Source organism: Brassica napus, chromosome A5 (assembly GCF_020379485.1).
Source record: "Brassica napus cultivar Da-Ae chromosome A5, Da-Ae, whole genome shotgun sequence".
Classification (NCBI taxonomy): domain Eukaryota; kingdom Viridiplantae; phylum Streptophyta; class Magnoliopsida; order Brassicales; family Brassicaceae; genus Brassica; species Brassica napus.
The window spans coordinates 20,564,214-20,580,070 of NC_063438.1; the positions used below are offsets into that span (position 1 = coordinate 20,564,214).

Here is a 15,857-nt window from a genome sequence, read left to right on the forward strand (position 1 = left end):
TTGATCAATATTTTCAGTAAACATCAGAGAAATTGGCTATAATATTAGTCATTAAAATTATAAAATAAGAGAAAAGTAATGATGATATTATCGGTAGATATTGTTATATATATTTATTAATTCCTAAATATCATGAAAATTATATATTAAAATATATTTTAAAAAAATATTAGTATATATATATTGGTAAAATAGGTTAATGTTTATTAATTATTTTAAATATCATGATAAATATATAGATATCAAAATAAACAAATTAAGTAATAATATTAATTAAACTGAGGATTTATCCAAACATTATGGAAAAGATGAAAAATAAGCAAATTAACTAAAAAAACTGATTAATTCAAATATATTAGTATACTTATATATAAATGTTATCATAATCTGTATTTGATCAATATTTTCAGTAAAAATCAAAGAAATTAGCTATAATATTAGTCACTAAAATTATAAAATGAGAGAAAAGTAATGATGATATTATCGGTATATATTATTAATATCTATTTATTAATTAAATATCCTAAATATCATGTTTATCATATATTAAAATATATTTTTAAAAAATATAAGTATATATTTATGGAAAATTGCACCCTATATACATGAAAAAAAAAATGCATTAACTAACCAAAATTTCCCCCTCTCTCTTACTTTCTCTTCCTATCTCTCTCTACTCTCTCTCCCAAAATCTAATTTTTCATTTTTTTTTGGTTATTTGGCAAATAAGCCCTATATTTATCGGTACAATAGGTTCTTGTTTATCATGATTTTAAATATCATGATAAATATATATATCAAAAAAAAATTAATAAAACTAATGATTTATACTAAAATCATAGAAGAGATGACAAGTAAGCAAATTAACTAAAATCATGAAAAAATGATAAATAAGACAAATCACTTCATAAATAGTAGTATAGATAGATAGATTGAATAGGCCGGCGTTGAAACCTTTATGTTCAAGATTTTTGAAATTCTTGAACAATCGGTTCTAAGATTGGACCGGTTTTTATTTGCGCTCGGTTTGGTTCAAGTTCAAATCCAAGAAAAAAAAATCCAAAGGGAGAGTGAACTCGTTCACATCACGAGTTGACTCAAAAAACCTCTTATCTTAAACCCTCCTGACTGTCTATTAAACAAATCCTGCTGTAGAGTAGAGAGCTCTCTCTGGCACCAACGAGAAAAAATGGTTTCCCTCTCTAACCAAACCTCGTTTTCTTTCTACCCAAACAACCTTTTCGTTTCCGACAAGACCCGCCTGGGCATCCCCGGAATCAACTTCCCCAGAAAAATCAAGGTGAAAGTGACATGCTTCGCCGCCGACCAACCGCGCCAGCAAAAGCAACAGAAGAAGAAGAAGAGTCAGAGCACTAATAGCGATGCCGATTCCGGAGTCGACCCAGTTGGGTTTCTCACCAAACTCGGAATCGCCGACAGAATCTTCGCTCAGTTTCTCCGTGAAAGGTTAAAAAAATCTCATCTTTGATCAGAAAATGGTAGAACAAAGAGTTCAAAGTTGTAATCTTTCTACACGAGTTACACTCTAAAACACATCTTACACTACATTCGAAGTTATAAAGTTCGAAACTTTAGCTCTTTAGCTACACTTATCTGTATAAAACGGTAGAACAAAGAGTTTAAAGTTGTAATCTTTGCTACAGTTATGTATATAAAGCGTGTTCCTTTTGTTAAACCCTGTAGGCATAAAGCTATAAAAGACCTTAAAGATGAGCTTCTCAAACGTCACTTCGATCTCAGAGATCTTGCTTCAGGGTATGTATCCCAGTATCCTAGTATCTCACTCACTATATTAGCTAGCAAAATGGTTTTGTCTAATGTATTGAATCCTTCTCCGTGTAGGTTTGAGTTACTAGGGATGCATAGACACATGGAACACCGTGTTGATTTCATAGACTGGGGTCCAGGTGCTCGTTACGGTGCTATAATCGGAGACTTCAACGGATGGTCTCCAACAGAAAACTCTGCTAGAGAAGGATTATTTGGCCATGATGACTTTGGCTATTGGTTCATTATTCTTGAAGATAAGTTAAGAGAAGGCGAAGAACCAGAAGAACTATACTTCCAGCAGTACAACTACGTGGATGACTATGATAAAGGAGACAGCGGTGTAACAGCGGAAGAGGTTTTCCAGAGAGCCAATGATGAGTATTGGGAGCCTGGTGAGGACCGGTTCATTAAAAACCGGTACGAAGTTCCTGCAAAACTATACGAGCAGCTGTTTGGTCCCAACAGTCCACAGACGTTAGAAGATCTAGGTGAGATACCAGACGCAGAGACGAGGTATAAGCAGTACAAAGAGGAGCATAAGAATGATCCACCAAGTAATCTACCTCCATGCGACATCATTGATGACGGTCGAGGGAAACCATATGATGTCTATAATGTTGTGACATCTCCGGAATGGACGAAGAAGTTTTATGAGAAGTCACCTCCGATTCCGTATTGGTTAGAGACGCGTAAAGGAAGGAAGGCGTGGTTGGAAAAGTACATTCCTGCTGTTCCACATGGAAGCAAGTATAGATTGTATTTCAACACTCCTGATGGACCGCTTGAACGGGTGCCTGCTTGGGCTACATATGTGCAACCAGGTATAGATAGCATCTGCGTATCTTTATTTGTTATGTTGATGTTTTCATGGTAATGTATCAAGCATTTAGTCACTGATCTCTAAACAGAGGACGAGGGAAAGCAAGCTTATGCAATTCACTGGGAACCTTCTCCTGAATCTGCATACAAGTGGAAACACTCCAAGCCAGACAAACCAAAGTCATTGCGCATATACGAATGTCATGTTGGAATCAGTGGGTCTGAGGCAAAGATTTCATCTTTCGAAGACTTTACCAAGAAGGTACCTTACCTCCTAATGCGTCCATTGTATTCTTGCAATCTTGTTATGCACATATCTTAGTTTTTTTGTGGCTTATGAAAACATCAGGTCCTTCCTCATGTGAAAAGAGCAGGATACAATGCAATCCAGTTGATTGGTATTCCTGAGCACAAGGATTATTACACTGTCGGTTATAGGGTCAGCATGCTAAAACTCCTCTCTTTAAAGTTTGTATTTCTTTCCTCATTTGCCATAATTCGTATCCATCACCATTTCAGGTTACTAATTTCTTTGCTGTCAGTAGCCGATATGGAACGCCAGATGACTTCAAACGCTTAGTTGATGAAGCACATGGTAAGTGTTTCTGGTGTCTCTTTTAATGTTGCCAGAGGCTTTGAGTCAAACTTGTTGTTAATGGAGCATACAATAAGTTGAACTAATCTACATACAGGCCTAGGACTCCTTGTCTTCTTAGACATTGTGCAGTCTTATGCAGCAGCTGATCAAATGGTTGGGCTTTCGCTTTTTGATGGTTCGAACGATTGCTATTTTCATCATGGTAATGTTCCATAATATCAATTTACTTTAAATATCTTTCATGCTTTTGGATGTTCAAACAGTGTTCCTTTATTTTAATTTGTTGATGGCCTAGTCATCGCTATGTAACTGGAAAATAAGCAACATAGTTATTGTGCTACAACCAACGTATATTCATAGCCTTTTGAAGTCTAAAGATGGCCTCAAATATGTTCGACATAGTTGAATATGACTGAGCGTTTCTTAAACACCATGTTCCATTTTTCATCTTGCAAACAGGTAAAAGGGGGCATCACAAACACTGGGGCACACGGATGTTCAAATACGGCGACTTGGATGTTTTTCATTTTCTCATTTCAAATCTAAACTGGTAAAAGCAACCACATTGTTATGTGGTTTGTGAATAATGCATTGGGTGTACTCACTCTTTGGTCTAGTAGAAAAGTATCTTGCACTTCGTTGGGATAAGGAATCTGATGCTGTGGCAATTGGATTTTGTAGGTGGATTACAGAGTATCAAGTTGATGGTTACCAATTTCACTCGCTTGCCTCGATGATCTACACGCACAATGGTTTTGCTCCTTTTAATAGCGGTTTTGATGAGTAAGACATCTCCATTCTTTAGATGCTTTGTGTAATTTGGATTTTGGTGACAGTTTGGTCAAATTGTTGATGTTTGTCCCGCTGCAGCTATTGCAATCAGTATGTTGACCGAGATGCTCTGATGTACCTCATTTTGGCCAATGAAATCTTGCACGATCTACATCCAGATATAATTACCATTGCTGAGGATGTAAGCTACACATCACTCTTCTTCTATCAATAAGTTAAACATCATTTTAATGTTCCTTATCTTGTTTAAAATCTATGAGTAACAGATAACATGCGTATATGTGTTTTCTCATGTATAATCCATAACAGCAACCACTGTGTCTACTGGCTTGTGTAATGCTAATTAAGTTGACCATAGGCAGTAAAAGAAGTTTTCTGACAAATTATCTTTTTTATGAACTCCCAGCTGTATTAGTGGTTAAAAATGATAAGTTTTTGTTGAGATTCTGCATTTATTCAGTTTATATTTTCTGCTGATCTGTATCATTGGGGTTACATTATGCAATCACTGTGGAACTTAATGAGTTTCTTTTTGCTATTAGGCAACATATTACCCTGGGTTGTGTGAGCCAGTTTCTCAAGGTGGACTAGGATTTGATTATTATGTGAACCTCTCTGCGACAGAAATGTGGGTTTCTCTCCTTGACACCGTACCGGATAGCGAATGGAGCATGAGCAAGGTCTTAGCTTTTTAAATTTAATTGTTAGATATGACAGCACAAGACTTTGGTCCCTTTCTCTGATGTTTTGCCAGTGTTGCAGATTGTCAGTACATTGGTGGCTAACAAAGAGTATGTAGACAAGATGCTCAGCTATGCCGAAAGTCACAACCAAGTATTTATTTTTTATAACTTTAGATGTCTAAACCTATATGCTATCTACTATACCACTTTACTTTTAGGTTTAATTGACATTGTTGTGTATTCTACTTTCCCCACTAGTCCATATCAGGAGGGCGTTCATTTGCTGAAATCTTGTTTGGTGGAGTCCAAAATAAGATTAAGTTGCTAGACAGGGGCGTTTCATTACATAAGGTACCCCTTTCGTTAGATATCTTCTACGCCTTTACACACTACATACATAACTTAGGATAATTCTTATTCTACAACTTGTGGGAGGAAACAAATACAAAATTCATTTAGCTGGACCCAGTTCCTTAGGTGCTTTTTCATGCTTTTATTTCACTTGGTTTCTGAAATTGTTTCTTGTCTTTGTTTAAACCAGATGATTAGACTTCTTACGTTTACAATTGGTGGCCGTGCTTACCTCAACTTCATGGGAAATGAATTTGGACATCCTGAGGTAACTCTCCATGTTCTCACTGTTCTAAAGACATCATTTTCATATTTCTGACGTGTCGTCCTTGTGTCAGAGGGTTGAGTTTCCTACACAGAGCAATAAATTCTCGTTTTCGCTGGCTAACCGCCGCTGGGACCTGCTGGAAAGTGGAATCCATCATCAGTTGTTTTCCTTTGACAAGGTATCTTCCGTGGCCTTTCTTTATTATACTACTGCTTCCGTATCCATCAATTTGGTAGCCTCTCTAGAAAACTGCTTGTGTATGTAAACTGTCGTAGCAGTTCAATACTGTATTGGTCTATGAAGGAGACGAATGAATGTAATCACGAATACTCGAGAACTTGATCCTCAAAACATTTACTAGTGAGGATGAGCAGTGGCAACTAATTGTATATTTTTATCTTGCTGTCTTATAAACGTACACATCCTTATTAAAATTGTACATCTTTACATGTAAGGAGTAGAAACTGTTGCAACCCTTAATTTCTCTTGGATCAGAAGAAATGATTTTAGTTACTGATCTTATTTTTATATTTGTAGGACCTAATGGACTTGGATAAAAGCAAGGGCATCCTTTCAAGAGGTCTTCCCAGCATCCACCATGTGAATGATGCAAATATGGTATTTGACTCCCGTTGCTTGCTTTTTTCAACTTAAAATTGTTTGGGTTCACGGTATGAACCAGAAGATATATATTCAAAGTGCCCACTGGCATGCTACGCAGTGTTTGCAAATTGCCTTTATATGTAATATTTTCTAGGAGTGTAAAGAAAGAAATAGAACCAGTTGCCCTCTCGCATCATAATGATGATATCTCTAAACACATGTACAGATACGAGATCAGAAATTAACAGTATATCAAACATATGCATCAGGAATAAAAGGGTTTGGACAATGTACTTACAACTTATTGTTCATCATCTACAGGTAATTTCATTCTCGAGGGGTCCTTTCTTGTTTATCTTTAACTTCCACCCATCGAATTCTTATGAAAAGTATGGTGTCGGCGTAGAGGAAGCTGGTGAATATACCGTAAGTTTTTTTCCCTTTCTATATATTCTACCCTTCAACCATCATGAAAAAAGCCTATAATTACTGTAAAGGCTTTCTTATGCATTTAACCTGGGAATATTACCTGGATTCTGCAGATGATACTGAACTCTGATGAAGCGAAATATGGGGGTCAGGGACTTCTAAAGGAGGACCAGTATCTTCAACGGTCGATTAGCAAGAGGTCTATAATTTTCACATAGTTTATTTTTATAAGTGCTAGTTCCCATTGAAATAAAGATGTGGTCTGTTCATCATTCTGAACCATATCCACGTTTGTGCAGAATTGATGGTCAAAGAAATTGCTTAGAGGTGTTTTTGCCAAGCAGGACTGCACAAGTCAGTTCTCTCTTTCTCTATATATCTATGTTGCTTCCTATTTACAAGTTCATACATTGATTCAAACTCCATTTTTTATATTTCCAGGTTTACAAGTTGACCCGGATTCTCCGAATATGATCCGCTCCCTATATATGGCGTATACAAGCACCAAACATGTTTTTATGATAAACTAGCTCTGAATCCAAGGTCAGTACGAGAGTGCTACATAGACATGTCTCTTGCAAGCACTGATGGGAATAGAGAAGATTGTCAGTCATTGCCTTAACAGATGAGCGATGAAGAAACAAGAAGTTCGTGCCTCCTTGTGTACCTCAAAAGAAAACAAATCTGTTGAACCAGCTACATGTAATGGAAAGTTTAACATATGAACATTTTCTTTATGGCTTTCACTGATGCTATGTAGTTTTTAGGGACTTTAAGCCTTTGGTAATGGGTATATAGATGGGTTAATTATATTTCTCAACAAAACCTTTGTTTTCCGCAAGTAAACTTATATAAACTTATAATTGTTTACCAAGTCAAAAAAAAAAATTCCAAGGCAAACATGTTATAAATGAAGAGCTTAAACAGAAGAGTCTTGTGCTTGTGCTTCTGAAGCATCCACAGGTACTTCTCCGAAAAGCTCATCATACGAAACAGGTACTCTGATCCTCTCATGAACAGATTTCCTTTCTTTTTGCGGGTTGGATTCAGTCTGCTCAGCTACCGGCATAGCACACATGTCAGTGATCAGAGCTTCATCAGAAGATGCATTTGCGGAGGCAAGTCCTTCGGAGGAGCTACCCTCATCTTTTTTTGGCCCTAACTTTGGTCTTGTGTTAGGATACCTGAATTGCTTCTGCAAAGTATCAAAAGTGTAAGACACAGAGATAAGAGAGGCGTAAAAAAGAAAACATGGCATCGCATAATCTCCATGATGACATTTCTTCAATTAAGCTAAAGAACAAGATTTATCAAAGCATGTTGTGATAAGAAAATAGGCAAGAACAAACCTCAAAATCCCTGGTCTTTTTCATTATCTCTCTGTAAGATGCGGGTTGTCTCGCTTTGATGATGTTCCACAACACACCACCTCCTGATCGTTTCCTACTACCATCAGCAGTCACCTGACCTCCACATGTCTCGATTGCTTCCACCTGAGACAAACATATAAGCCTATTCATCACCAATCATATCTCAATAAATTTAGCAGGACTCTCGCAAACCAGACTAAAATATTTTAGAACCATGTTGAGCAAGTAACAGAGGAAAAATCCACAAAGTATGGTTTGATAGACCGTCATCCTCAATCATGAAAATATGTTTGAAAATGTAGACACTTCATCTACTTACCCATGGTTTGGTTCACATTTTCTAATCAATAGAAACAGAGAAAAACACCAGTGCGCAGAAAAGAGGAAAAAAATATCAACCTAATATACGAAGTTTTCACCAGCTATATCTCAGGACAAGGCATTATCTGAAACAGCAGAGAAGGCTCCAAGAAACATCTAATCTTGGACGGCAGATGAAACAATATAGCTAACACAAGATTGCCACTCATGCTGGTTAAACACTTATACTTAGCCTCAATTCCCATAAAAAACAAAACAGATTAAACAGAATTCCAATTGAAATAGCAATAGAAAGCATCCTGAAGTAAGTTAAAACGTTTTAAAATACCTCATTGACAAGATCACTTAAGGCAGGAATTCCAAGACAGCCAACAGCAGTGTATACCATGTAAGACTTCTTCTCCTTGAGGCGTCTACAAGTATCCCTCACAAACCTGCCACAACAGAATCATGATTCAACCACATTCAATACACAACAACAAAAGCTTAGCCAAAAAAGGATTCAGAAATACCTGTCTAAATCCATGGGTTTCCCCATCACAGGACCGTTTCTTCTCTTCTTCTTCTTATTCTTCTTCCTCTTGTTCTTGTTCGGCTGATTCTGCCCATCCTTCTTACCCAAGATCCCATCTTTATCCTTGTCTCCATCCATGCCACCATTCTGTCCCTCTCCAGAATGTAAATCATGCTCACCAGCAATCTCCCCTTCTTCCACATCAACCATGTCAACATCTTCCATGGTTTCAAACCCGTCTTCATCTTCATATATAGCATCCAACACACTCTCTTCTCCTTCCATTATCAAACACCTACCACTCCAACAACTACACAAATCAAACACAGTCTCACATACACCAAATCAAAATAATCTCAAAAAATCAATACTTGTACATTGATCGCGAGATAAACAGAGACGGAAGCTAACCTTGGATTCACCTACGATCTTCTCTGAACTATATTCGAGTTATCATCAAAGAGCGCACCTCATACTGAGAGGTAGACAACCATCAGTTTAGGGTTCAAGGCTGATTTTATTTCTTACCCTTTTAATGACTGACGACCAGAAGGGTTTTTAAATCCGACGGTCCACGTAACCGGCGGGTCAGATCGGGTTTAACAGTATATCGGAACATATTTGGATTCGATGGATTTTCCTTCTTCTTTTTTTTGTTCAACATTTGGATTGGATAGATATAAGGGCTTATTTGCCCACTAGTCATATTTCGGTAACACATTAAGAATATGGCATTGATTTTGACGTTATTAGATCTCATAGCATTTAGGTAATATTTTTCCCGTTTTGTCCTTTTTTTGAACCGGTTGCCAGTAAAATTATTTCTTTCTCCAGTCATCCTAATTTGTCTTAGAATGAAACGACGTTGATGATTATTGCGGCAATAGTGGCTATCGTGCCGTTGGCGGTAGTGGTGATTACAAACATAGTGGCTACAATAGAAGTAATTAAGGATGAAACAAAGTTCGTCAAATCCAAAACAAGTAGTGTTGGTTATGTTATGACTGCGATGATTGGAGAAAGAGATAATGTTATAGAAGAAGATAAACAGTAAATAGAATAAAACATTCTAAATGGTATAGTTCGTATTAATGAAATTATAAATAGTTTAATAATAGTGGAGGTAATGTTTACCAAAACATCTACCCAAATCTTTCATAAACTAAATCCAAAATACTAATCACTATATCCTAAAAAAAAATATAAACTTTAATCTAAATTTTAAATCTGTACATAGTGCATAATATGAAATATTGTCAAAATAGAATAGTAACAAATGAAATAGCATAGTACATAGTAACAAATGAAATAGTAATACTAATCACTAAACTTTAAAAGGAAATATAAACCCAAAACACTAATAATTAAACCCCAAAAAGAAATATAAATCTTAACACAAATATCAAATCTGCACATAATACATAATATGAATCATTATCAAAATAGATTAGTAACAAACCAAATAGGAAAGAAGGTAATGATTACCCTAAAGGTAACCCAAACCTTCCATAAACTAAATCCAAAACACTAATCACTAAACCCTAAAAAAAATAAACCCAAGACCCTAATCACTAAAACCTAAAAAGAAATATAAACCCTACAACAAATATCAAATTTTCACATGGTATATAATATGAAGCATTATCAAAATAGAATAGTAACAAACGAAATAACATAGTATATATATTATTATTAATGTTCAAATTTTGACATATATATATGATTGCAGGGAAAATGATTATCCCAAAGTCAACTCAGATTTTCTATAAACTAAACTCAAAACACAAATCACTAAACCCTAAAAAAAAAAATATAAACCCTACCCCAAATATCAAAATATGGATGTATTATATAATATGAAACATTATTGAAATAGAATAGTAACAAACGAAATAACATAGTATATAATGTTTAAATAGTATATAGTACAACCTGAAATTTATATGATAAATGAAGACGCTTCAACCATATCGTGATCTGTAAAATTCAGAAGCTTATATAATTTATGTAGCAGATATTATAGATTTGGAGATGCTTGTGGTGACTATAGACTTAGTGATGACGGAAGAAAGTAATGGAGATGGAAGAAGAGTGTGGTAGTTGATAATCAAAGAAAAAGAAAAAGAAGAAGTAGTTTCTCTTTCATTAACCGGAAGAGTAAGGGTAATATAGTATATAATACATAAATAATGAAGGTGTTTTTTTTTGTTAGATATTTAATTATGGTTTATTTCGTAGCTATAGAACCTAATTCCCCTAGATATAAATAGAATTTATTTGTAATTTACTATTTTTGATTTTTTTTTTTTGAATTTTCATAACTCACAGTAATTTATAAATTAAAATAAAATATATCAATTTTATATTTTGTATTTAATTTGATTTGGTTTGTATTTAAAATTTATTTCATAATTATTTATATTGAAAATTTTAATAATTTGAAATTTAAAAAAGAAGTTTTAATAATTAAACTTCTTATTAGTAGTGTTTTCTTATTTCTGGTGATACCAAATCATCAAATAGGAAAAAGAGTAAGTTACATGTGTCATATTCTAAATAAGTTTCATTGCTTTTCGATACGATTACATATGAGCTTTTTATTTAAGATGAGCCAATTCATACTCTCTTTTAATATTGATATTGGGCTATTGCATTTACTGGGCTAATTATTAGCAAACCCATATCATCATCGTTGTTTCTTCAGATGTCCTCGACAATTTCTTAGACGCATTGAAACGTCTATATTCAATCTATCTAATAAAGCTTTATAATTATGAAGCCAAACATTTACCTCCTACTATTTAGCATTTATTTATCCAGCCCAACCAACTTTTCAATTTTTGGAACTGTTCCTATAAATACGGATGTCCAATTCCATGATTCTCACCATTTCATCCCGTTCTTCACTTTTTGTTTCTCTGAATTTTTGTTTACAGCAATTCCTACTCTCTCAATTGAAAGATGATTGTTGACTTGTTGTTATCAAAACGTAGTGACCCTTCTTCTTCTAGAGGCGTGTAACATTAAAAAATGTAGTGAACTCATCAGCCTCGAAATGGCGATTTGAGATGATCCAGGATATACTGTCATGGTTGACTTCTCTAATAAAGTGTTTGGTTGAGTTGGTGATGAAACCGTTGCCATTTTAAACAACCATCACATCATTTAAACATCATTGAGGATGTCTTTGTTGTCTTCGGGCAAGGACGGGGGAGGAGATGGATAGATTTGACGGCCGTGGTTGCAGAGATCCTAGGCGGCTAGGGCAATGCAGGGAAAGAGAGGTGTTAACCAGTGGATCATTGCAAAAAACGAAAAAAATTGGGATTTGTTCAATGCATGCGTCGAAAATGAAGTGGATTGTGCGGTTTTGGAAGGTACCGACTATGAGGTTAGTCTCTCGAAGAAGAGACCAGCAACGAAAAGTTGATTACATGGTGTTATGTGCAGAAAAAGTTAAAAGATTGAGAGGCTAAATATGATTGTATTCGATTGGATAACATGTTCGCTTTATTTTGATTTTCTTTAAAATTTTAGAAAATGCTCTGATTAAAAACGTAAACAAAACAATTAATGGGCCACTTATGCCACCAATGAATTTTATATTGTGTAAATTTTGCCATTGTCTTAAACCCATTCTCCCATTTACTTCCATTTATATGTAATGCACTGTATTATGTTTGGACATTAAGATCTTATGACTAGATTCAGGAAATCAGATTTATAAATAAATAAAGTATCCTTATATTTCCAAATTTAACATTTAAAATTTACGGACAACTAAATGTAATAAATAGGTCTACAATTAAAAATATACATACGAAAAAAACAATCTCTCTTTTTATGAAGCCATGAAACCACAACATCAATTGAAACAACATAAATTGACACATTATTATCACAATCCTTTAAATTTTATGAATTTCTTCATATCTCATACTCCTATACAAAAAGTATTTACACAATATCAAATAGTCTATAAATTGTTTTTATAAACAATTGAACATTTTCATCTTAAATCAATTGTAATTTTAAAAGTAGAAATAAATTGTCTCAACACGGTTTTTAACAAATAGTAAAATTAATTAATTAGGTTATATAAATATATTTATTTTATGACTTTTATGACTTAAATTTAATTTTAAACAAAAAGAAAAATAAGATAATTAATCAGTATTATCATCAACATGTATGTCACATATTTTAATATTTCATTTTAATAATATATATATACATGTTATATATTATCTAAATGTAAATTAATTGACTTGAAATTAATATTGAATTCATTTATCATCTTTTGTAATTTAGACGCATTGAATCAATTGAAAAGATTACGAAAAGATATTTAATGTTTCCTATTAAAAATAAAAAAATAACATAGTTTATTTTAAATAAATGTAGTTATACAAATATAATTATATAATATTTTCAGTTTTCAATTGAAAAGAAATAATTTGATGACTAATGTTATTTAGTCAAAATTTATAGTATAATAAATTTAACATTTTATATATATAAGAAACTACTTTGTAATAAAACCATAATAACAAATAAATAAATATATTTAAATTTAACGATAAGTTATAGTCGATTGTTAATATATAATTAAAAAGTTGATATAAGAAAACAAATGTTAAAAATCACATTTTGAAAGTTAATCATCACCTTTATCTTTAAAACCTTAATTATTTATTCAGATAACATATTATACTTGATATTAAATTAATATTTTATATAAAAGTCAAACGTACTCTAATTGATAACAATCAGTATTATGTTATCATATTGCAGACATAACTAAAAATAATTTTTGACATAGACCCATAGTAAATTTGCTATTTTTGTGTCGAGTAACTGAGTGATGGAAAGTGGGTTAAACCCATCTTATCCGACCCGCCCCGATGAGGTTGAATCAGTTTTCAATTTTATATTTTAAAATTTTGATCCGCATAACCTGTATGGAAAAAATATTACACCGTACTTGCATCTCTTAATTTCGGGGGTGATCTAGATAACAATTTACATATTATACAAAACTAGCTGATTTTCCCGTGCTCATGCACGGGTATAAATATTTCTAAAGTAAATATATTATAATAATTGATTGCTACTTACATTTAATATTAAATTAATTTGTAATTTATATGCATCATTTATATTAATAATATTATATTACTTTAATTTTTATATATGTTATTAATAATATTATATTACTTTAATTTTTATATATGTTATATATAATCGGTTTTGTTGTTTTTTGGTCGATTTAGTTATCATTTGGATAAATTAGATTGCATATATGAATTTAAATATAATATTTTTTATTCTATATTTTAAAATTTTGATTAATTTCTTATTTACATTTAGGTGGTTGTTATCTAGATATGTAAATATATTTTATGAAGATTGTGTATAACTTAAGATATATTGTGCTTAGAGTAAAATAAAAAAAATAAACTAAAGTGTATGATTCCAAATTACATAAATTAATATAACAAAACGATAATATTCTGAAGTCTCATTTATATATAAAAATTTTACAAAAGAACTAAATTGTAACAGTTGGTTAATATTTTATTTTTATTTTTAATATTTTTTAAGTTGTCCTATGATTTATATTTATAAAATTAATTACTATTCTTATAAAATTATATAATCTTATCGTAGTTAAATCTATGATTTTAGATATAAGTTGGATTAGTCGAATCATTCATGTTGTGAGTATATTGAGTTACATATATTCTTTCAAATTAAAAATGAAGTATAATTATTTTTTTATTATAATTAAGTCAAATGTGCATGTATTTTTATAACATTTATCAAATTATATGTTGATGTTTTTTTAAAAAATATTAGAAAATAAAGGATGATCAATATGAAGTTACATGCGTAAGTAGCTGATACATTTTTGAAAGCTCATGTACACATATCAATATTTAGAATAATTAAAATATTTTAAAAATTCTAAATAACTTTACGCCTTTGATTTATTGAATGTAAACTAAAATTTATTTGAATAATCTTAAAATGAGAATTTAGATTTGCTTTGGTAGTTTGATTATGGTTCTATTAAGTTCCACAAATACAAAAACATAAAATTTAAAAGCATATTTAATATTAAGAAAAAATAACTTGAATAATGATAAAATATAATATATCTACCTCATTAAACTATTTTGTAACTATTTGTTCAAACGATGTTTATTTTAGAATTTTCTTTTTAGTTTTTTTAATATCTCTTAAAAATAAGCAGTAAAAAATTGTGATTGTATTTAAAATTAATATTATATATGTAAAATATAATTTATAGATATTTTTTGCTGTAATTGAAAGATATTATAGTCAACTAAATTTATGAAACTCTTAAAAATAAGCAGTAAAAAAATTGTGATTGTATTTAAAATAATATTATATATGTAAAATATATTTTATCGATATTTGTTTGCTGTAATTGAAAGATATTATACTCAACTAAATTTATGAAAAATAAATAAACCATTTCAATATTATTAATTATAAAATATTTTTCGATAATTAAACATGTATTATTTTATGTTACTTAATTATTTTATGTAATCATCTAAGAAAATATATAGGTGTATAAAAATATTTTTATTAATTTGAAATTTTTTGTATTGTTTAAATTATGTTTTAGAAGAAATAATATTTATGTTTCTAATATCAAGATTATATGTGTAAATTGTTTTTAATGAAATCATGTTATATAGAAATTTATAATTTTCATCTAAGAAAATTTAGATATAAAGAAAATATTTTCTTAGTTCAAAATAATATTTTATGTTATTTAAAAATATTTTTTATATGTAATATTACTATTTTGTGAACTTTCCTTTTTTTTATGAAATCATATTATATATACATATATTTTCGTTTTTCAATTCTTCTTTTTTTTTAACTTTATAAAAAAATTTCATTTTTATTTTATGTGTATATTTTCGAAATTTTTTAGAAAGGAAACTAAATAAAATAATAAATGATAGTATTTTAAATGTAAGTTAATTCATTAAGGGTATCAGTGTAATCAACAATCGTGAGAGTTAACGTGAGAGCGACACATAGGAATTTGACTTCTCAAATAATATTATAGAGATAAATACAAATCATTCTGAACTACGCGGATCGACCCTAGTAATTATATATGTAAAACTCATCCAAAGTAACTAACAAACTAGATTTAATTCTATAATCTACTTTTTATTAAAACAATAGTACACATAAAGAATTCTTCTTATAGTTGCACAATATTTACAACCCAATACCATTGAGAATTTAATTAACATATCGTTAAAAAATG

At 31.4% G+C, this 15,857-nt stretch overlaps 2 protein-coding genes across 3 annotated transcripts; one reads left to right on the plus strand and one right to left on the minus strand.

Annotated features, from left to right (window-relative positions):
* The first annotated feature begins 1,115 nt into the window (after positions 1 to 1,115).
* LOC125608819 (1,4-alpha-glucan-branching enzyme 3, chloroplastic/amyloplastic-like) lies at positions 1,116 to 7,146 on the plus strand. Its single transcript, XM_048779331.1, has 20 exons — positions 1,116 to 1,467; positions 1,705 to 1,776; positions 1,864 to 2,612; positions 2,700 to 2,872; positions 2,960 to 3,049; positions 3,130 to 3,205; positions 3,303 to 3,410; positions 3,668 to 3,758; positions 3,890 to 3,991; positions 4,079 to 4,181; positions 4,543 to 4,680; positions 4,763 to 4,834; positions 4,942 to 5,034; positions 5,225 to 5,302; positions 5,373 to 5,480; positions 5,840 to 5,920; positions 6,227 to 6,331; positions 6,448 to 6,533; positions 6,634 to 6,688; positions 6,776 to 7,146. The coding sequence occupies exons 1-20, from the start codon at positions 1,190 to 1,192 to the stop codon at positions 6,806 to 6,808; spliced, it is 2,691 nt and encodes an 896-aa protein (XP_048635288.1). The 5' UTR covers positions 1,116 to 1,189; the 3' UTR covers positions 6,809 to 7,146.
* On the minus strand, positions 7,119 to 9,197 carry LOC125608820. Of its 2 annotated transcripts, none has more exons than XM_048779332.1 (5): positions 8,951 to 9,197; positions 8,538 to 8,834; positions 8,354 to 8,459; positions 7,684 to 7,827; positions 7,119 to 7,529 (listed from the first exon to the last, which is right to left on the minus strand). In XM_048779332.1, the coding sequence occupies exons 2-5, from the start codon at positions 8,822 to 8,824 to the stop codon at positions 7,254 to 7,256; spliced, it is 813 nt and encodes a 270-aa protein (XP_048635289.1). In that variant the 5' UTR covers positions 8,825 to 8,834; positions 8,951 to 9,197; the 3' UTR covers positions 7,119 to 7,253. The 2 variants fall into 2 exon arrangements, with proteins under 2 accessions (XP_048635289.1, XP_048635290.1); XM_048779333.1 differs by having other exon boundaries at positions 8,538 to 8,849; positions 8,951 to 9,196.
* Positions 9,198 to 15,857: the final 6,660 nt, after the last annotated feature.